At 47.5% G+C, this 21,565-nt stretch overlaps 7 protein-coding genes across 7 annotated transcripts; 5 read left to right on the forward strand and 2 right to left on the reverse strand.

Moving 5' to 3' along the window:
- Nucleotides 1-492: 492 nt before the first annotated feature.
- ARB_00702 (uncharacterized protein) lies at nt 493-2,496 on the forward strand (the record flags this gene model as incomplete). Its single annotated transcript, XM_003013111.1, has 4 exons — nt 493-928; nt 994-1,232; nt 1,297-1,571; nt 1,620-2,496. The coding sequence occupies 4 exons, from the start codon at nt 493-495 to the stop codon at nt 2,494-2,496; spliced, it is 1,827 nt and encodes a 608-aa protein (XP_003013157.1).
- A 189-nt stretch (nt 2,497-2,685) lies between these two features.
- Nucleotides 2,686-3,507, reverse strand: ARB_00703 (uncharacterized protein; the record flags this gene model as incomplete). Its single annotated transcript, XM_003013112.1, has 1 exon — nt 2,686-3,507. One exon carries the CDS (start codon nt 3,505-3,507, stop codon nt 2,686-2,688), a length of 822 nt encoding a protein of 273 aa, XP_003013158.1.
- A 639-nt stretch (nt 3,508-4,146) lies between these two features.
- ARB_00704 (uncharacterized protein) lies at nt 4,147-6,294 on the forward strand (the record flags this gene model as incomplete). The annotated part of the gene is made up of 5 exons (XM_003013113.1): nt 4,147-4,465; nt 4,526-4,605; nt 4,668-5,439; nt 5,505-5,978; nt 6,041-6,294. The coding sequence occupies 5 exons, from the start codon at nt 4,147-4,149 to the stop codon at nt 6,292-6,294; spliced, it is 1,899 nt and encodes a 632-aa protein (XP_003013159.1).
- Nucleotides 6,295-7,356: 1,062 nt separating this feature from the next.
- Nucleotides 7,357-8,687, forward strand: ARB_00705 (uncharacterized protein; the record flags this gene model as incomplete). Its single annotated transcript, XM_003013114.1, has 3 exons — nt 7,357-7,491; nt 7,551-7,680; nt 7,759-8,687. 3 exons carry the CDS (start codon nt 7,357-7,359, stop codon nt 8,685-8,687), a joined length of 1,194 nt encoding a protein of 397 aa, XP_003013160.1.
- Nucleotides 8,688-13,337: 4,650 nt separating this feature from the next.
- On the reverse strand, nt 13,338-15,676 carry ARB_00706 (uncharacterized protein; the record flags this gene model as incomplete). Its single annotated transcript, XM_003013115.1, has 4 exons — nt 13,338-14,857; nt 14,913-15,295; nt 15,353-15,581; nt 15,637-15,676. The coding sequence occupies 4 exons, from the start codon at nt 15,674-15,676 to the stop codon at nt 13,338-13,340; spliced, it is 2,172 nt and encodes a 723-aa protein (XP_003013161.1).
- A 1,315-nt stretch (nt 15,677-16,991) lies between these two features.
- Nucleotides 16,992-18,866, forward strand: ARB_00707 (uncharacterized protein; the record flags this gene model as incomplete). The annotated part of the gene is made up of 5 exons (XM_003013116.1): nt 16,992-17,648; nt 17,714-17,895; nt 17,951-18,045; nt 18,104-18,629; nt 18,713-18,866. 5 exons carry the CDS (start codon nt 16,992-16,994, stop codon nt 18,864-18,866), a joined length of 1,614 nt encoding a protein of 537 aa, XP_003013162.1.
- A 390-nt stretch (nt 18,867-19,256) lies between these two features.
- ARB_00708 (uncharacterized protein) lies at nt 19,257-21,152 on the forward strand (the record flags this gene model as incomplete). Its single annotated transcript, XM_003013117.1, has 2 exons — nt 19,257-19,813; nt 19,880-21,152. The coding sequence occupies 2 exons, from the start codon at nt 19,257-19,259 to the stop codon at nt 21,150-21,152; spliced, it is 1,830 nt and encodes a 609-aa protein (XP_003013163.1).
- Nucleotides 21,153-21,565: the final 413 nt, after the last annotated feature.

Raw genomic sequence — 21,565 nt, forward strand, 5'->3', positions numbered from 1 at the left:
TTACATGCTTCTGCAACGCTGGAGCCAATGAAGACCCAATCTTATTCAGCTTGCTTCTTGATTTATCGGGGCCTTGAAGGAAAAGCATCTGTAGACAGATGGTGGTGGATAGTTCCATTTTAAACGTCGGACTTGGATAAAATAAAGTTGAAATAGTGCTCGCTGACTAATAGATTGATAACAAAGTTCTAAGCACGTGGCAGTCACTTAATTTCTTGGCGTATATGCGGCGTGGATCCGGATGGATTAGGGAAGCCGCGAGAAGTAACCGGGATTACGTAACATGAAGATCAATCAGGAGAAGCGGAAGATCCACAACGAGGCGATGTGTAAATATATAGGGAACACTTTTCAGGAGGGCAGTGAAGGGAAAATAATATATCCTAAGCCTACGCCGACATTCAATTATTCTTCTTGCCAAGTGCTCAAGCTCGATTGCAGTTTGATGGCTGCATACTAGTTACGTATTCCGATTAACTGGAACGAGTCACTATGAACAAGACTTCTCGGACGGATGAGCCATATGAAGGAGATGGCTACAACCAAAATCCGAATCCTCTTTCGAACGATTTGGTCACCAATGAAGCCCTGAATGGCATTGTCAACTCGAGGGAGCTGAAGAGGGAGGAACCGCAGTCCTTGCATGGAGAAACGCAGAATGTTGATCGTGATAAGAATGCCAATACTCATCCTGCTACGGGATCGGGCGAGGCGTCGAACTCGCTGGCCAGTCCACTGACTGGTCAGCTTCCAAGAGGAGATAACAAACTTCCTCTGTCACAAATAGCTACTGTTACACCCGATAACGAAGCTGCTGGCCCCTCTGGCCCAGAGAATAGCCGTGATTCCCTAATTGAGCGAGTTAAGAAAGTTTTGCTCAAATTTTGCACTTTTATTGGCCCGGGATTTATGGTATCTGTGGCGTACAGTATGGGACATTCTTCATTCTCATTTTAAGAGCGTCTATGTCAGTGCTAATATCATTCCTTCTAGTTGACCCTGGTAATTATTCAACTGGGATTGCTGCTGGAGCATCGTATCGGTTTCGGTTGTTGTTTGTCATTCTCATGGCGAACCTATTCGCCATTTTGCTCCAGTCCCTTGCTATTAAGCTTGGAACTGTAAGTGGATTAAATTTAGCAGAGGCATGCAGAGCCTTTCTCCCACGGTGGCTCAACATCCTGCTATATGTTCTTGCCGAAGTGGCCATTATTGCCACTGATATTGCTGAAGTATGTAGAGTCCTCGTACTAATCACCCTATGACCGACCAGCTTGCTGACTTGAAATAAAATAGGTAATTGGATTTGCGATCGGCTTGAATCTCCTTATCCCAAAGATACCGCTGATTGTCGGATGCGCAATCTCAATCTTCGACGTCATGATTATTCTGTTTTTCTATCGTCCAGATGGTTCCATGAAGGCTCTGCGTGCCTTTGAGGCTGTGATCATGTGTTTGGTGCTAGGCGTAGTCATTTGTTTTTGCATCCAGCTTTCACTCATCAAGAACGCTACTGTAGGAGAAGTCTTTAGGGGATATTTGCCGTCCGGACAGCTCGTTGAGGGACAAGCGTATGACCCCACCCATTTACCCATGAAACATTGCTAACCGGATGATAGCATCTACCAAGCATGTGGTATTCTCGGAGCAACAGTCATGCCGCACAGCCTCTACCTAGGGTCAGGAATAGTTCAGCCACGTCTGCGAGAGTATGATGCAAAAAGCAAACTCTTGCCGCCAGAACTACTGTCGGCATCTTCTTCCGTCAACGAAGGAGTCGACAAGGATAAATTGCACTACATTCCGTCCATCCGCGCGATCAGACACTCGCTGAAAATCTCCATTGCCGAACTGACGGTCTCCTTGTTTTCCTTCGCCCTCTTTGTCAATTCAGCAATTCTTATTGTTGCAGGTGCATCCTTATACAAAAATAAGGATGCTCTAGAGGCAGACATATTTGGGATCCACGCGCTTTTGTCAAAATCCATTTCTCCTGCAGTGGGTACAATTTTTGCTCTGGCATTGCTGCTTTCTGGAATCTCTGCCGGAGTTATTTGTACCATTGCTGGCCAAATGGTGAGCGAGGGCGCCTTGAATTGGAAGCTTCGGCCCTGGCTACGACGTTTGGTAACTCGAAGTATCAGTATCGTCCCAAGCATCATAATCGCAGCAGCTGTGGGGCGTCAGGGACTGAACGCAACATTGAACGCATCCCAAGTAGTATTGAGTATTGTACTGCCATTTATTACGGCACCCCTGATCTACTTTACTTGTCTCAACAAGTATATGACAGTCCAGCCCGGGAGTGCACGTTGTCTTGCACCCAATGAAGGCATATTCCGGAACAACCGTCAGGTCGTTGGGGCTGCACACCAGGGTGAAAGCATTATTAAAATGGCAAACTCATGGTACATCGCTGTCGTCGCTGGGCTGGTGTGGCTTTTTATTACCGTGATGAACGTCGCTAATCTGGTGCTCCTTGGGCAGGGGGCATGATTTCTCCTTTGAATGTGTGCTGTTGCATCCATGGCTTTGGGTTTTTTTGAGCCAATATGCAAGGGCATCGTGTCCTATATTCCAAATACCACAGGAGCGTTCAGTATAATTGTGTATTGATTCTCTAGAAGTTAAAGTTAGAGCCATCCGTAAAATATAACATACCAAAGGACTCATTTTGCCGCGCTTCTACAGCTCTAATACAGCTGGCATAAATCCTCTTACTCCATTACTCAGCCATACCTCTTCCCCGGACTTTAGTGTGTCAACCCGGATGACACCCTCGGAGCAGATGCCGGTATCCAGAGCATAACGCCGAGTTGTTGCTGAGTTTCCGCCACAAGATAGTAGAGGTGTGATCCATTCATCAACAACGGTGGCTGAGTCGTATGTTTCATCAACTACTCTTTTTCTAAAGTAAACGGTGGTGATGCTGCCTTCCATGGCTTCACCATTAAGGTTGTACATTAAAACTTCAATTGGGGCGGCCACAGATGGTAGGTTGGCCCTCATCCGGGCGGCATCATACACGTCTCTAACAGTGGTCTTGTGCTTGGTGAATAGAGATGGTTCAGTGGGCTGCGTATCCAGCCGTAGTTTCCAGTGGATAACATCCTTATTATGCGTACACAAGGATGAGAACGAAGGCTGAGGCGGAAGAAAGAAGATATGAGAGCTTAAAGGCGAGAGAATAGGTGAAGCCTCCACAGTCAGCTCGCCCTTACGATCTAACAGTATGCGCAAACGCCAAGGCCGAGATTTGTCTGGTAAGTGGGCATTGAGAGTCTCAGCAAATTTCTCGGCGGATGCAGCCTGTTGCATTCGTGAAATAGCCGCCTCCCAGTGGAAGTCAGACACAGCATCCAGGAGCCGTCCACGGTGGTATGTAAGGAGGTAGAAGGGCGCTAAATGCAATTCCAGGTGGCCGACCGGGTTGTTTATCTCATTCACAAGCTCTGGATCGTAGCGTAAGGTGGATATAACGCGGAAATCAGAGTTGGCATCAGCCATGATGTCCCCTCTGGCAGCCTCACGGGCGTTTATAGGTATCTACTCGTGATTTGGAGGCCAAGATTCAGATCACGCCGCTGATATCCATCATTTTCTCTAGCCACAGATGCCCTTCACAACCGTAAGCTGTAGCAAATGCCTCGGCGACCCAGTTGGTTATGGTATATGTTGTCGGTGGTTGTCGTTGATGTGCAAAATACAAGTTGAAGTTGAGCTTCTTCTAGTTATACGAGATTACATAAGCAACCCAGAAATTTTCTACTTCCCAAAGAGCTTGCACGATGTTTTCTCTCGCAAGCACTTCATCTTCGCTTCTTCTCAAGCCCCGTTCCGATAGATCTTACGCAGCCCTTTTCCGCATTTCTAATTCGTTTCCCATCGGAGGGTTTTCTTATTTTCTCTTTTAATTCCTGTTCTTTCTTGTCTCCAGCTCCAAAATTCACCCGGGGGGAGGGACTCCAAACCAGTTCAACTTCCACAACTTTATTATACAAAGAACTACCAGCTCACGCTTCTGGCCAGTCTCGCTACCAGCGGTTTATTGAGGCATCCTGATCGAGTGGATAGCGCTTGTTTTATAGATTTGACACTGGTGCCGGTCGCTGTTTACCCAGTGAATTAGACACCTTCATCGCAGCCATGGCACCCATCCAACCCGTCGTCCCATCGCTGCCATCATCCACTATTCAGCAGCACATCGAGAATACCGCTGCTTCATCGTCACCTTCGGTTTGGGATCGTATTTCATCATGGGCCTCAGAAAACAAGGCTCTAGTCTACACAATCGCTGGTGTTGCGGTTGTCGTGACAAGCGCTGGTGTGGTTTACTATTTGTCTGACACCGGTAGACCAACCCAGGTTTCTGGTCAATCGGGAGAGAAGCGCAAGAGCAAAAAAGAACGGCGAAAGGAAAAGAAGGCGGAGCAGGAAAAGAAAGCCGCCACGTCGGAGAAATCTGGTATGGCGGTTTAATCGGTCGCCCATTGCTGTTGAATTTGTTAACCTGAGAAATATATAGAACCCAAAGCGGCAACGGAGCAGGCACCAGAAGAACTCCCAGACGTTGATGAGTCCAACGTAGACAGCCTACCTGCTCAGGTACGTTTAAATCAATGGCGAACTCTATAACCTAGATGCTAAAGGCTTTATCTTTCATATAGACGAGAGAACGCTATGCTGGGATCCTTAAAGCTGCCGGAAACAAAGCGTTTGGTTCAAAGGACTACAACCGAGCAATCGAGCTCTATGGCAAGGCAATTCTCTGCAAACCTGATCCTGTCTACTATTCTAATCGCGCCGCCTGTTATAACGCCCTCGGTGAATGGGAGAAGGTGGTAGAGGATACTACCGCGGCCTTGGCCATGGATGATGAGTATATCAAGGCAATGAACAGACGGGCAAACGCATATGATAAGCTTGGAAAATACAGCGAGGCCCTACTTGATTACACTGCCAGCTGTATTCTTGATGGATTCGCCAGTGACACTGGCAAAGCTGCGGTGGAGAGGCTACTGAAACAGGTAGCCGAAGAGAAGGGCCGCGCTATCCTCGAAGGCAAGGGAAAGAAGTTGCCCAGTGCTACTTTTGTCTCAAACTACCTCCAGAGCTTCCGACCAAAGCCGGTTCCGGAAGAGCTTGACGAATCTGTTGAGTTGAAGGAAGACAGTGGTCTAGGCCAGCTCCGAAAGGGATTATTGGCAGTTGCCAAGTCAACTGGAGATGGATACGATGAGGCCGCACGAGCATTTGAAAAGGCCTTGGAGTTAGGTGAACTCGGCAAGCTTGAAGCTTTAGCCCTAAATATGCGCGCAACCTTCACCTACCTAGCTGGCGAAGCAGCCGCAGCACTTACCGACCTAAACAAGAGCATTGAACTTGATCCATCGCTTGTGCAGAGTTACATCAAACGTGCTAGCTTATACCTCGAGATGGGTATGTCTGACCGCATTTTATTAGCATATCGTGCCACATACTGACGCTTGAATTCCGTTTGATAGGCAACAGGGAATCAGCACAGGACGATTTCGACCTGGCTGTGACCCAGAACAAGGATGACCCAGATATTTATTACCATCGAGCACAACTTCATTTCATCCTTGGCGAGCTTGGGGAGGCTGCCAAGGATTACCAAAAATCAATTGACCTTGACCGGGACTTCATTTACTCACATATTCAATTGGGTGTTACTCAGTACAAGCTAGGCTCTGTTGCATCAGCAATGGCTACATTCAAGCGGACCCTCAAGAACTTCGAGAATGTGGCTGAGGTTTACAATTACTATGGCGAGCTTCTGCTTGATATGCAGAAATTCTCCGAAGCCATTGAGAAATTTGACCGTGCCGTTGAACTAGAGAAATCTAACAAACCCTGGAGCATCAACGTTCTGCCCCTAATTAATAAGGCTCTTGCTATCTTCCAGTGGAAGCAGGATTTCCAAGAAGCTGAAAACCTCTGCCAGAAGGCTCTTATTAGTAAGACTCACACGATGCTCCTTTTCGATTTTCTTTGGCGCCTACTAACCGAGTCTTTCTAGTTGATCCTGATTGCGATATTGCGATTGCTACCCTAGCTCAACTTCTTCTCCAGCAAGGAAAAGTTTCTCAAGCCTTGAAGTATTTCGAGCGCGCTGCCGAATTAGCACGAACAGAGGCAGAGGTGATAAATGCCGTCTCATACGCCGAAGCCACTCGCGCCCAGCTCGAGGTGCAGGAGAAGTACCCTAAGCTTGCCGCCAGACTAGCGCAGATGGGCGGTGCAGCGGGACTCGGTGCTCCTGGTGGTTTCTAAACTCGAACACAACAACCAACCAACAATACTGCCCATAAAAGAGAGAGAGAGAGAGAGAGAGAGAGAGAGAGAGAGAGATGAGTGGCAGAGGAGGGATTATATCCACGTGGCTGACTTCCTGGAACCGTGTACGCTTTCTTATCCTGCTTCTGTTTTACTACACCTTTTGTCCCCCATTGTCTTCCTGTACTGTAAATAAGTAGTGGCCACTTGCTTTCCTTTTTTCCCCCATTTTTGCGGCTACAGTTGATGAAGGTGGGCGCTTTGCCGTTCTATGTTCTTCTCCTGCGCGTAATGTATACTATCATGGTCTCATATTATCTTGGTTTCTCCAGTTTGTCTTGTTATCGCCATCCAACGACCACTTATGTATGTATTATGACGCGAACTAACGGACTAACGGGGCTGGCGACTTAAAGTTTAACTAGCCGAAGTACCCTGTCTCGTGTTCTTGGTGGAGAGATACTTGGCGCTTAACCGGCTCGCTCGTTGGCTGAGCCCCACCCTTAGCCGGCAGACGCCGTAACTGCCGCTCCCTCCAACGTCTTGCACCTCGATGCCTGGCTTTTCCTCTTCCTGCTCTTCTTCTGCAGTGACATGGTCTCCCTCACAGTCCATAATACTATCATCTACACGCTTGTTCTCTCCTCTGTATAGGGCTGGGTAACTAACCCCGATCGAGTGCCTCGCTAGTTATTTTTAATACATCTTACTAAACCCGCGCCTGTTACGTCACCGGCCCGGTGTGTGTTGTATCCGCTGCACCCCGCAGCAGCCACAACAATATTTCTCACTATACCACAAGAAAGAGAGGGAAGAAGGGATCGCTCACCACGCTCAACTTCAAAGTGATTTCCAACTGCTCATATCCGCATCGCGTGCCTATGGCTACAGGTAGATTAATCCCGTGTCGTCTTCGCCCTATTACTCGAGGGATGGCAACATGCTAGGATTACAAGTCAGGAGCTAACGTGAAAATTCTCTTCCGTAGTAACCCTACACGCCGTTACCCTTGATGGAGGTGACGATATAGGGGAACGGGATGTCTATTTCTCGTCTACTATGTATCGTTGCATCATCGGCCGCTCATCGCAGTCCGGGAAGAGCCTGTTAAAGGCTAGCAAGGATAATCTTCGATTCGATAATCGTGTTGTCTCTCGCAACCATGCTGAATTATTTGTGGATGTTATAAAGAAGGTAACTCATCTTGGCTACCATCAAATATCCTCCTCCATTCTGACTGTGATACTCTATAGGAAATCCATATCAAAGATCTCTACTCTTTGCACGGAACGTTGCTAAATGACACCAAGCTGACTTCAGGACTGAAACTAGTCTCAAGTGGTGACATAGTTGTCCTGGGAGCCACCGTCAATAGAGGAGAAGGTATGCATGGACTTCCAATTGGAATCCTATAGGCTTACAGAACTAACTTGCATGACGCCGTAGACTCATATAAACCAGTCAAAATTCGTATTAGCTATACATGGAACGACCCTTCTAAGGCCATACCCTCCTGTGAATTACCAGCCACAAACACATATGCTGTTCCAGATGACGACGAAGATAGCGAGGTTCAAAGTGAGAACGGGGGTAGTCAAATTCTTGACGCAGAACATGACCCATCCTTCCAGTGGCAAACGACACCATTACAGCCAAAGTCAGGCGCGGATATCATATCCATCAAGTCATCTCCAGACCCGGCCGAGCGCGAGGCAGATATCTCCTCCACGCGCGCCTGTCGCGATAGCGCCACAGGCCCTTGGTTTTCACGTGCCCCCTATCCTGCCGGAGAAAGGCCATTCGGCCTGCGGCCTTACATTCAACCTCATTCAACAGGCCGCCCTCCAGTCGGCAACATCCCGGATATAAATTATCAGTGCCATGTTCCGTTCTTAGGGAGACAGCCCCTTACATTCACCGAGATACATGACCCGTTTCGACGTCAACTCTCTCATCTGAATACATATGGACTTCCATTGCAGCCGGCTCCCACCCAGAATGAGCCATCTCATAACTCTCTAACGAAGGAGAATCTAGATAAACTTGCTAAGAAAACAACCACAAAACAAGTTGGTCCCACTCCATCATCACCAACTAGCTCCCACGCTTGTGGTACCAAGCGTAAGTTTGATGACTTATGTGCTGCTGAGGCCATAGACGGCGAAATTCTCCCTGATGCCCAACCTCAAGAGAACCTCCCAGTCAATGATACAACTGAGGAAATTGAGTACAATCCTCCACAGAAGCGAGCGAAATCTTCCAATGCCGAGCAGCCTTCTCGTATTGCGGTTTTTGCTCGCTATGCTGCTACAGCTATCACTGGGGCCGTTTTAGGTGGAGTCGGGACTGTTGTTGCTCTTGCTTCCCTACCTCCAGGCTTCTTTGATTAAAAAGACGCAAGACAAACAGGTCCCTATATCCACCTTCCGAGCTGCTGCATCTTACTTTACTACCTTCTTTCTTTTTCACCCCTGATCCATTGGTCTTCTATTCATGGTTCGATTTTTTTATTTTTATTTTAGTTTACCGGGGTTTACAATCCAGACCACCTTCGTTCCTCTCACGCCTAGGTATAGTTGACGGCAGATAGCAGGGTAATGGTATGGAGCTGGGATCCGGAGTTCACAATGGACATGGGGCAGGGCTTATCATTTAGTATTTTGACCTTTTTTTCTTAACAATAGGGACATGCCTCGAAGGAGGCTCTTAATTCATCTGAAAGTACTATGGGTATTTGTTTACGGGGGTTATTTGAAGTTCAGGAAGATGGGGAGGGGGGGGGGGGGTTTCTATGATTTTATCTCCATTCTTTGCTTGGGGTATTTAACTCGTTACTTCACAACCATTAGTTATGTAGTTAACTATCTTGCTAGCTTAATTAAGTAACTAGCTAGTTCGTTAGTTAGCTACGTATTCCAAACCAACACGTTCTCTCATTGAGTATTGCCCGTATTTACTCGCTATACTGCACTTCTCGATCGCCGTCTTGATTAAATGCTGGAGCATATCTATTGAAAGTAACCAATGGCTTATTGAGATGTGACATTTACGCTGGGATGCATTGCGGTTAACTATTCGACAGGTCTTCGGGGTACAACCCTCGAAGGATCAGGTTATACAGGACACGAAGGGGTTTTAGTTAACTGGCTAAAGTTGATTTTCAGATCATCGCAGAGTTAACTATGTTAACTAACTAGTTAACTACTGTGGCACAAGCCCGGGTAGCTGCATTGTTATTTCTGAACTGTTTCAATCACTCGGTCCCGAATCCTAGTCTGACCTCATGCTGACCGTCTCTTCCATATTATTTCTAGCCGAACCTGATGCGATCCAAAATGGGACACTTTTCCTGTCAGCTACTTGTGATCTTCAACATTAGAAGGCTGTTCGTGCAGCTCGGCTCGAACTCAATGATCGATCAGGCTGTACCTCCTTGAGAAGAGTAACCATTTTCATCCTCCAGTGCGTCGATACTCGATCTCCCTTAATGACATCGGATTTGCTATAACTAGTTACCTGAATCTAGGGAACACTTAGGAATACGTCGACCTGACTGCTTGATCTTGCCCTCGGCATTTGTTTTAATAATAGGTATATAACCAATCTCCATTACTTTCTCGATGGTTAGTTAACTACGTAACTAGTCAAGGGTAACCGAAAAAACAAAAGAAAAGAAAAAGAAAAAGAAAAAGAAAAAAGAAAATGAAAGGAAGAGCAGAAAATACGAAGCGACTTCCAGCAGTGCCCTTTAACATCGACGAGATCGGATGGCGATTCGCCCCCCCGTTATCAAGGATCCGGTCACCGAAACAACTAACTAGGCTTCTCACAGCTGTCTCTCTTTACTCAGAACTGGCTGGGAGGTAACTAATCAATAGTTAATGCTTCATGCAACAATCTGCTTTAGGCAGGCCAGTGTCGCTTGTGCAACAATCGCTTCCTCCTTTGCTCCCAGCTGTTCTTTGCCTGCGAAGAGCTCTCATTCATTATTGATGGACTATATTCATCCCCTGCCCAGGGCCACTCTCTTTCGTTTCTTCTTTTGGGGCTGAGGCAGACTATACCCAGTATCTGCTCTGTTTCTTGTTACCCGAAACTTACCCAGAGAGTATGCTTAGGGACAACAAGTGTCTGATTTGCTTGACTTGCAGGACTCACCCAATGCTCTTTGCATCTGAACATCAAAATCACTGGCTGATCTCTCTCTCTCTCTCTCTCTCTCAGTCTAAACCTGGAGTACACTCCACCGTATCCAGCTCTATTGCTTTTTACCTTGCTGGTGCCTGGTGATGCATGACAAGGCTCGACCAAACAATATGCACACTTGGCCCTGGGACTCTTCGGCTATTTTTACTCCTGTCCCACTCCGAGGATATCCACCACTAGATATTCTGGCGCCTAGATATCCTATCACCAAGCTCTTGAATTATCTCGATTACACAGCGTCCCTGACATGGGCTTTGGACCTTGTTCTTGGGTCTCCATGTTGAACACTGAATTGGCAGATTGCACAGTGGTGTAATTTCCGCTTACCTCCGTGTGTACATGGGTAATGCTGAACGTTATACCAATACCTCAACGAAAGAATAAGCTTGGACAGGCTGATGCTGTAGAAATGAGAATGCCAAATACTCGATGCTACCCTAGGACGTAGCGGTGTGGAGGTAATGGCCCATCAAAGGCCGTTATGTTACACGATGATTAACAGGAACCTCTAGTGGCTTGTAAGCCTGCTGGAGTCCTCGTCATTTGACACTCAATCCAATTATTCGGTTCGTACTCGGTATTATCAACACGGTCTTTCCGAGCACTGGACACCTTTCTTCCAACCTGATTTGCTCTTTGAAATATGCATGCGACCACCTTTTTTTTTTTTTTTTTTTTTTTTTTTTTTTTTTTTTTTTTTTTTTTTTTTTTTTTTTTTTTTTTTCCGAATGCCCTATGAGACAGGCACATAACCAGCTATGGCTTGCTCCAGGAGGATGAATCGCAGGAAATGGAAATCTAGCATCCCATGTTGCAGGTTCATATGCAATGATAACATAGTCATGCAAACCATAACCAATGAATGGCGCAAGTAAGCAGATTTACATAACCCTTTGAGGCGAATGATTGCCCGTTGAAAGCACTGTTTATATGCTACATGCCAATGTCTGCTATGACACATCTTGAATCCTTATTTCATGTGATAGTTACCCATTACTCAACACAAACCACCGGGTTCTGCACATGTTATCTCTAGATCGAGGAAACCCAGGAAGTGCACGTCGTGTGCAGGTTGTGCTCAATTAGGCCCATATTGGTGTCACCCGAGCATACATTCGATGCTATTTTGCCTGTATCAGCAATTACTCAGGAGCTAACAGAAGCCAAGTGACGTAGGGTCAAGGCTCAAGTTACGGTAATTGAAACCCGCTATGCCTGAATCAACCTAACTTATACAGCTGTTCTCCTTGCCTTTAGCCGATTCCCATCCCCTAGAGAAGCGTTACCGTTGTACGGCAATCGAGAGCTTATCCTGTAGTGTGGTTCTCAGTTGCCGCACCTGCACAAAGCTATGTGTGGTAGGTTACGCCGACCAAGTGCTCGAGGGCCCATCGGAATCAATAGCCGCACCATCTGTTAGCCTGCGGTTTTCTACTTAAATATCGATCTGGCCGGGTGTTGGAGAGAGTCTGTAGACGGTGATATCTACTCCTGCTACCTCCATTCCCTCCTCGGCAATTTTTTTACAAGAAGCCTCGTTTATATCTTGGATATCAGATATCCTACATAAATACGACTAGAAAAACCAAAAGCATACCTTGTTTTTACTTTGGCTGTCTGAATTCGCAGATACGCCCAGCCTCGAGACACTGCTGTATTCTGATGCCTGCCATCGTGATTCCCAGGCGAGTTACGAATTTTGATACAATGACACAACCAAATAATGACGACTGGCGCACAACCATTTATTTGGACCCACAGCACATATTCTGCAATAATGGTAGAACCTTTCTTACCTGCAGATCTTGCGCAGGCAATCCACCCCGGTAAGGGCGTTTCAACCAACCTCTTTAATCATCAATATCAACTTCACTTGCAGCAACCGCACTTGCAGCAACCGCATTTTCTATGATTTGACTCAGGGGCTAATGAGCTTGCTTAGAGAACACAACTGCGAGGACTGCAGAGGTAACGGCTTTAATACGTACATATGTGGCCACTGTCAGAATGCATCTATATCCGATCGAGCGAGAATAGGACTGTTCACTACCGGCCCGTTGGCTACAGGACTCCCAAACCTCAAGGCCTCACGATCTTCCTCTCCTGAAAGCTCCGTCAGCTCGCTCGATCGCCTCCCTAAGTCGAGGAACCTAGATCCACATCAGCATGGCCACCCGAGATGAGCCAGAGGTAGAAGAGGAATCAAAAGATAATGGCTAGCTACTGGTCACAATAGCCTGCCTGGATAACTAGCCTATGCCGTGCAGGTTTTGGCGGTTGATTGGCTCTTTTCCTGCTTTTCTGGTTTTTACAGGATGAGAAAATGGCTAGTAGTTACAGCAAGAGACCGGTTTCAAACGGCCGGTCACTTTTCTCTGCTCATGGCTGACAATAATTCCCATTCCATCTTCTATCTTCTATTGACTATTCAGGTGGGCTTTGATGTTGGTGGGCTTGATGGCTCCGGCTGCTTGTGCCTCTTGTTGTTTCTCGAGGTCCGACCTCTAAGCGCAATCAGCCCTCGTGGCGTAATGGTTAACGTTTCAGACTTCTAAGCCACGTGATCCACCAAGGATGGCGTCCTCTGATATCTGACTATCCCGGTTCGAGTCCGGGCGGGGGTGCTTTTTTCTTTTTTTTTTTTTCTCTCTTTTCTTTTCCACGATTATTTCTTGTCTCGTTACCTAGAAGAAACCTTTGCTCTACAGCAACTACCTTGCCTTGCGATAAAAGGAAAAGGAGTACGGAGTAATCGACGTGGATAGAACTATATTTACTATTATCGTTAAGGCTGTGTGAACTTATTGATTTCCACTTCATCACTCAAGTCATCATCAACTCTCGTGTCCGAGTTTCCCCAGAGCTTCTGTCAAAAAGTCATCCGCATTCAACAATTCGGTACTGCCATACACTACTCTTCTGCCCGAACCAAGGGCAGAAGAATGGGCCGTGCCGCCTGCACCAGCGTTCGTTCCGCTTCCTCCGACCGAGATTCCCGCACCGGCCTGTCCGCCGCCGGTCCGATGTACCCAGTCCTGCAAATTACCATACTCGTCCATGCTGCCGCCGCCGACAGTGAAAACGATACCTTCATTGAACGCCTGGCGTCTTTGGCCGAATGTGGCATTTGTTCCGCTTGTTGCAGATCCACCAGACTGGGCGTTGCGAGTGGATGCAATTGAAGGAGGCATGGCGCCACGAGCATTGGCGCTCCGTGGGTCAAAGTATAGGTAGTTCTCTGTGAGTGCAATGGTTGAGCTGGAGGCCGCTGATGGGTCCATGATCGATTCAGTAATCTTCGTAATGGTAAGATCTTTGTTGGCTGGAAGGAAGTTCTTGACACCTGAAATAAGTGAGTCAAAGTTCGCGCCTAAGGCGCCAGCTGTAATGCGGTCCGTCAGCCGGTTGGAGAGAGAGGAAAAGCCACGGAAAAGGTCGGAGGAGGGCTGCTGAGGTGCGGTTGATGTCGATGTTGACATCATCGTCATTCTAGTGATCTCCCGTACGCGTTTCACGTACGCTATGGGGCTGATATCAGTGCAACCAGCCTGTTTCAACGCTTCTTCAAAACGGTTGAGTTCAGCACGAGACAGATCTGACTCCGTGCTCAAGAACCAGATGATAAATAACCTTAATTTATCGACTGGGTTCTTTCCTCTCTCGGGATCTGATATTATCTCCAGCATCTGCGTTTTGTTTTGCTTGTTGATGTTTTCTTCAAGCTGAAAGAAGTTATCGAGTTGGCGGTCTTTGATCCCTTTGAGCAAGGCCGTGGCGATATTCATATGCATATCAAGAAGTGCTTTCCGCTCGCGTAGTTCGGGTAGAAGTGTAATAGCAGTCTTCAGGTGCTGGGCAGACGCACCCGCATCAATATTGAGGTCCTCAATGGACGATGCCCCCGTCTTCTTCGTGATCTCGTTTGCATCGTCTTTATATCGGGTCAATTCTGCATCAATATCTTCCGCAACCTGTGGAAAAGGCACCCCTGCATTTCGATTCCAGAAGAAGTCATTCACATTCAGATCATAAGATTTAGTCGTCATGCCTTTACTTAGATCGGACTCGTCGATAGGCGACTGTACTGTTATGCGGTTCAGATGCATCTTCAAAACATCGTGAATGAGCGATTGGTACGTCCACGAGTGAGAAAGCATTGGGACAAGGTCAACATTTCGATCAACTATTATCAGAACAGGCCGGCTAGAGGGTAATGCAGTACCCTGTCGTTGAGAGCCACCGGAAAATAAGTTGTCTTTCGAATTTAATATATGATCTCGAAGCTTGCGATCAAGTTTTGCAGCTATAAGCTCGGCGGCACCACCCTTTGGACATCTGATAATGGGTATCGATCCTGGATAGTAGAACATTAGTAACAGTTTTTGATCTTGAGATAGACATGAACTCACCCATTGTGACACTGACACTGAACAGACCGCTGACGATTCTGTCCACAACAACATCCAGCTCTTCATCCTTGGTTGTAGCGCTGTTGATTTTCCAGTATGTATCCTTCCCCATGCCTAAGCTGAATAGCTCCGGTTCTGCAACGGTAAAATTTAAATACTGATCATAAATCTGGGCGACCTTGTCTGCTGTTCCAGTAGCGGCAATTTCTGCAGCAAAGTCTTCGAGAATAGGTCGGGGAACGGAGGAGAGGAAGTTCACGTATGCGGGGGAGTAGAGGCCTTTAGATAGATCGGAGGTGATCATTTTGATGTTTTCAATAGTTGGCTCAACCAAGTATATAACCGGCACATCTGGAATAGGGTAGCGCCGTGAGTTTAGATTACTATTTAGTGGTCAGCTACGGCCACCAAACGGAATATGGGGGGTAATAAGCACGAACAGATGGATTGTAACTCCCCAGCTTCGAAGGTCATTAACACGAAGAACACTGCTAATGACATCGCGTCCAAGATTATCAAAGACAAGTATCTTCCACACTGGGTCGCCATCCTCATTCAGTAGGGGGGCAGCCCGAGGTATGAGACCGTTTTTGCCTGCAGCAGACTCCCCCTGAAGCTCGTTTTGAGGAGGAATTTCATGGTTCAGATTTAAAATATGCTCAATTGAAGCTGATGGAGTATGTCAGAGTCATATCTTAGATGGTAAAACAGAGGGCGAACGTACCGATCTGCCGCTGCCGGAGGGAGAGAGGGCTAGATGCCATCGTAGCATCTAGTTTGTTTGGTGAAGCAAAACTTTCCTCTCCTTGACTAGATAGCTTCGTCACTGCCTTTGTTCATGCAAATTTAGTCAAGCCAGTACACTATACGTATCAACCAGCTCTGCGCCGTCGCTGCGCCCGTAATATATAAATCGCGAATGGTTGCAGTGTTGCAGTGATGCTATCGCGGCTCTACTGGCAATGAAGCTCACACACATGGCTGACGTAAGAGACGCACACGTGATATTGGATAAACAACGGCCCGAAGAGTATCAGGTGATCGGGTGATCACATAAGCAACGAAACGCCTAAGAGAAGGTCAAAACCCTGAACGTCGCCAGTTTTCTCAACCTCAACTCCAACCTCCTTTGTGCATCGCCAACCACCTCTAACTCATCCAGAGGTCGGTTCGTTCAGCGTTGCCTTCCTTGGTGGCCTCTTCTTGTACATTTCTTGTCCTTGTTCCTCGTGTCATCGCATACCGCGCCACCGTAAAGAGGAGCGCTATGCCACCAGCCTCACAGTAATATCATACGACCTCCTCGCACCCGTCCGCCACGCGCCAGCACCTACGACCAGGTTTATTCTACTGCTGAAAAATAGTTGTCTGTGAAGGATACTCCGTACTACTCAACTGGCGCTAAAAACAAAGTTAACAGAGCAGGTTATTGGTTTGGAGAGACGGGGTTACTGAGAGAAGGCAACTGTTTTACTGCTGCATTTACGACCAGCAACCTAAGATCTTGTACTCTTTCTTCTTCTGTTTCCTTGTCATTTTCATTCTCTCGTTTTGCCTCTGACCATTTTGGAGTTGGGTATATTAAAATTGCGCAAAAAGGGGGGATTCTCTTTTGTTTTTGAGGGCCAACAGCCCAGGATCACTATAAAGACGACACACCCCGAGCATCACCACACGGCAACAAGAAAGCTCCCGGGGGAAAGGAAAGGGCTCATGCCCAGCGGCTCAGCCTTGTTTCTCTACGCTCAGCCTGGCTAATGGTTCCAGAGCATCGCGCGCACACAACCACTTCCCCAGCCTTTTATACACAACGCTGCGTTAAGAAAAGAGCCGCTCCCCCTTCAGTACAGGCAAAAGCGGCGGCAGAAAGCTTACGTGATCCTGGCACGACGCCACTTATGCTAGCCAAATCGGGCAAGCTCTAGCTTTGTCAGCATTAAAGCAGCCACAACTTTATACCGCCCAACCTTAGCACGTGACCTGTACCTGCCAGCAACCTTTTCTTACTTTTATTTACTTTTCGCCGCCCATAGTTCGGCCTCTATATATCGAGCTGCGGCCTTTGACATCTAAACGACGATGGACTCGACCACGGATCCCAATCCGCCGCCGCCGTCGGATCCGGGTGTAGGCCATTTCCATGGCGAGTTTTGGGGTGGGATGAGCACTCTATACGGGACTGGCCCGACAAACGACCAGCCGTTCGGCATAGGGTGGGATCATCCTGTGTTCCGCCCAAGCCCACATTCACCTTCTCCTCAGACAAACCAGAACATCTATTCGCTCCCCCAGCAGTCGCAATCTCAACAGCAGCACCAGCAGCCGCCGCCGCAACAACACCAACAACAACACCAACAGCAACAACCTCAAGCACAGCAGCAGCCGCAACAGGTGCAGTCATGGCAGCAAACATCAATACAACACCAGCCTGTAGCTCTTGACTCGCAGCAACAGTTCTCTATGCCTAGCCCATATCGGGTGTCGCCGTACCATACACAACAAACTCCTACTTTCGATGCCGCGCAGGCAGCCTCCTCATATCACCCTTACACATACGACCCGCAGACCTTCTATGCAACCCAATCGCAAGTCCAGCAACAGAGTGCGTATGATCAACACCCTGCCAGCGTACCGGCACAGCGAGTGGCTCAAGCTTCTCCTATTGCGACGAACACCCTTGATCGACAACAGCAGTCCTCCTATTTAGTACCAAGCACTCTACAGCTGGGACTCCAGGTATACTTCTCGATTTCCCCCTATCTTTACTAGCAATATCTAACCAATCGGTAACTTTTTTACAGCATGGGGGACCAGCAAGTTTCCCGGGCGACTTCACCACTCGACATTCTCATTCACCATATCACAATACCATTGATCCTCACTTCCTTTCGACACCCGACCAACAACCGCAATCCCAACAACAACAACCGCAGCAGCTTTATGCTATCAATCCTGCAGAGCTAGAACGGCCGACAAGCCTCAAGTCAGTTCCCCTGTCCTGGACTATAAAGCTAGACTTATTCTAACCTTGAATCTAGAACGAGTGAATTACAAATAGCAAATGGGCTTCAAACTGTGGTTCCTCAGACTTCGACAGGACCCGTTGGCCTTGCTCCCGTTGTCTATTCCAATGGTAAAATGATTCATTATCTTTTATTTCATGTTCGCTTCATATTAACCCCCTTTTCTAGGTCTCCAAACCATTCTTCCGAAAGCCCCCACTGCCGCCAAACCTCGGAAAAAGAAAGGAGTAGAGCAAAAAACACAAACACTCTTAAACAAATTCATCACTAAACCAGCCGTGCAGCAACCACTTAATCAAACTCAGAGCGAATCGTCAAGCGATTACAGCAGTGACGAATCAGACGACGACCTCGAGGTAGAAGAACCACCAGCTGAGCCTTCCCCCATCCCCGCGGTACGACCAGATGATGTTGAAGGTAGGACTGGGTATGACACTATTAAAGTGGTTTGGGCTCCACGCAATCGACACGCAAAAGCGGCCGATGTAAGGAATGCCATGATCCAGTTTTCGGACCTTGTTAAGGGGGTGCGAGATACCTGGAAAGCTCGTAGCGAGGCCCTCAAAGCTGCGGAAAATCAGAACCTTGAAGGAAAAATCCCGTCTCTCAAAAAGGAGGTGGTTCTTCAGAGGCGACTGCTAGACTTGATCATTAACAATACCCTGGAGTTTGGTCACCCATCATATGTTAGAAGGTACGTCTTGGACTTTCTCTTTCATCTAGCTTCCCCTATATCCCCCTGTAGAAGCTTGAGTCGACGGATAGCATCTTATGTAGCCATGTTAAGAGGCACCTGGGAGATTCCTGCACCATATATGCCTTGTTTCATCAAGAGCTAGAAGCAATGGTTACCTTCTCAAATAAATGGGAGGGAATCTCATTTGCTGCATACGGCAATTGCCTACATGGCAATTTGCTCAAACTGCCCTAGCCTTTTGAAATAGACATAGGCCTCCAAAGCCCGTGTGCGTCTCCCGGGGACCACATCTGCTGCTGATAATGCTATCATATGATAAACTCCTCCTCTTTACCCCTTTCCTGCTGAAGCCTGCTGCTATGCTGGCTTCTTACAACATGGGGAAATTTTAATCAATACTTAATATAGCATGCTCTTGAATACTTATTTATAATATATAGATTCGGCGAACATCCTAGTATTGTTGCGGCATTCTACTCCTTCTTACTGGACCGTCACACAGCGGCAGATAGTGACGGACCCCTAACGGTCAACATATTAAAGGTATATATGATCCACGTTGAAAAAACCTAAACAGTTCAATCAAGCTAACGATGATAATAGTTAATGGGCAAATTTACGACAATGGACCTTGCAATGCTAGAAAAGACTAAAAATGACAAGATACTTTCTCGGTTCATTAAAAAAGGAGGGAGCACAATCAAGGAGTTAGCTCAATCCATTATGGAGAATGCTACTGCTGCTACTAAGAAGAAAGCTGAAGCTGCCAAATCTTCGGCCAAAGACAGTAGTGCCCCAGGGTCAACGACGTCTCAAGCTACAAAGCAGCGAGAAGCTACAAATAGCTCATCTCAGCCTATTGTCGGTATCAAGCGGGCCAGGGAAGATGACAGTAGCACAACATTGACGAAGCGGGTGGTATCCCCATCATTTGTAAAGGGCACCACCCGAGTCGTGTCTGGAGGCGCCTCGGCCGCAGCAAAGAAAATGACCGCCCCTGCAAAGGACGGCAGATCAACCCCTAATGGCACTTCCCAGGCATCTACAAAACCCAAAGCCAATATAGTCATACCTAAGCCCACGCCGAGTCTTTTCAGCAGCTTGATGTCAGCGTCAAAGAAACCTGGAACATCAAACGCTGCTCGTGCAGCAGCGGCTGCCGCAGCAAAGGATAAGCCGACGTATGTTACCCCTTATACTTAACCTCAATCATAACCATCATACCTAACAAGCTTACTAACCTATAGTAGTGTCGTTACTGAGGTTAAGACGACTCCTCAGCCAGCTCCGCCGCCGGTAGCAAAGCCTGCCTTTTCTTTCTCTGAGACTATGGCCAATTTGAATAAGCCTCGAGAACGTAGTCCATCAAAACAGGAAGAAGACAGTCCACCCGAGACAGATGAGGAACGCAAGAAGCGGCTTCGGAAAGAGGCACGGAGGAAATTGCGAGTCACCTGGAAGCCAGACAGCAGTCTCACAGAAGTGCGTTTATTCACTCATGACCCTGAGGAAGAGATTGGCTACGATGACAGTATGATGCGTGATGTCGGCGATGTCGCTGGGGAGGGTAGGACTCTTAAACTTCACCATGGCTTGGATGACCTTGATGATGAGGACGAGGGCTGGAACGAAGAGAGCTTAGCACCATACACGGCCCTCTCAGCCATCGACTTTAGTGACCTTCTAGAAGAAGACCGAGAGAGGAACTTCATCAAGACCGGCGGTTCAAAGACTGCAGATAGCCCCGAGAAGACGGCGCAAGATCAGCGAGAAGCCACTACTCTCAGCGTTTTCTATACTTCTCCCTCGGATATTCCAAACACCCCCAAAGAGCCTCCGCCACCGGACAATGACGATGAACCATATAGCCCTCTCGTACCGTTTGGAGAACCAGATCACTTTGTCAAGGCCCGGTCACAGCGATACTTTGATTCCCGCTCGCCACCCGTCCAGGCAGCACCTCAGGCTACTCCTGGAGCTCAACCAACCAACGCAGCTCCTCTTGAGATATCGTCCTTATTAAAGATTCTTCAGCAAAATCAGCAGCCTCAACCAGTACAACAACAACAACAGCCGGCTATGCCTCCCAATGTTCCTGATTTACAACAAACGCTCGCCCAATTTACAGCCAATGCACAATCGCTTCAGTTGCAACAGACTTCCCAGTCAGGGCAGGCCCCTAGTGCTCAAGGTCTGGATTTCCAAAAACTGCTGGCAGTTATGAACGCCCAGAAACAAATGCAACAGGCTACCGCTTTCCCCCAAATTACTACCCCTCCAACCCCCAATCTAGCTGCTATTCTCTCTCAGCTTTCGAATCCAGCTAGCCAATTACAACAGCAGCAGCAGCAGCAAAATCAGGGCCAAAATACAGATTCACAGCCATTCAATCAGACCTTTTATGAGGATGGGGATAACAAGCGCAGCTATGAAGGTGATGATTCATATGACCATAACAAACGTGCAAAGATCAAGAAACATGTAAGTACCATCCTATTCTCCCATGCAGGGCGGATGTAAACTAATTAGTACACAGCCCAAAGCTGGCCTGGTCCCTTGTCGGTACTGGAAGGAGGGAAAGTGTATAAAGGGTGACGAATGCACCTTTAGACATGATCCTCTCGACTGATACAATACTCTGTCCTCTTTTTTTTTTTTTTTTTTTTTCTCGACTCGTTCCCAAACACACATTTCTATATGCCCTTTCTTTTGTTCACGGTGTATTTCAATCGTGAGAGGGCCCGTCTCACCGGCATATTCCATTCCATATTTCTAGAAGGATAACGACAACTGGCCCTTCATTCCCTATTTGTTTCCCCAAATGGAGTTTTGGATACTTACGACACGCCTATTCCTACGTTAACCGCCTATCATTTCTCCCGTTTCCTCCCCATGTCCATTGATTTGACTTTGCAAAGCGCTGCTGCTGTTAT

Source organism: Trichophyton benhamiae, assembly GCF_000151125.1.
Source record: "Trichophyton benhamiae CBS 112371 chromosome Unknown contig00142.0, whole genome shotgun sequence".
NCBI classification, from domain to species: Eukaryota; Fungi; Ascomycota; class Eurotiomycetes; order Onygenales; family Arthrodermataceae; genus Trichophyton; species Trichophyton benhamiae.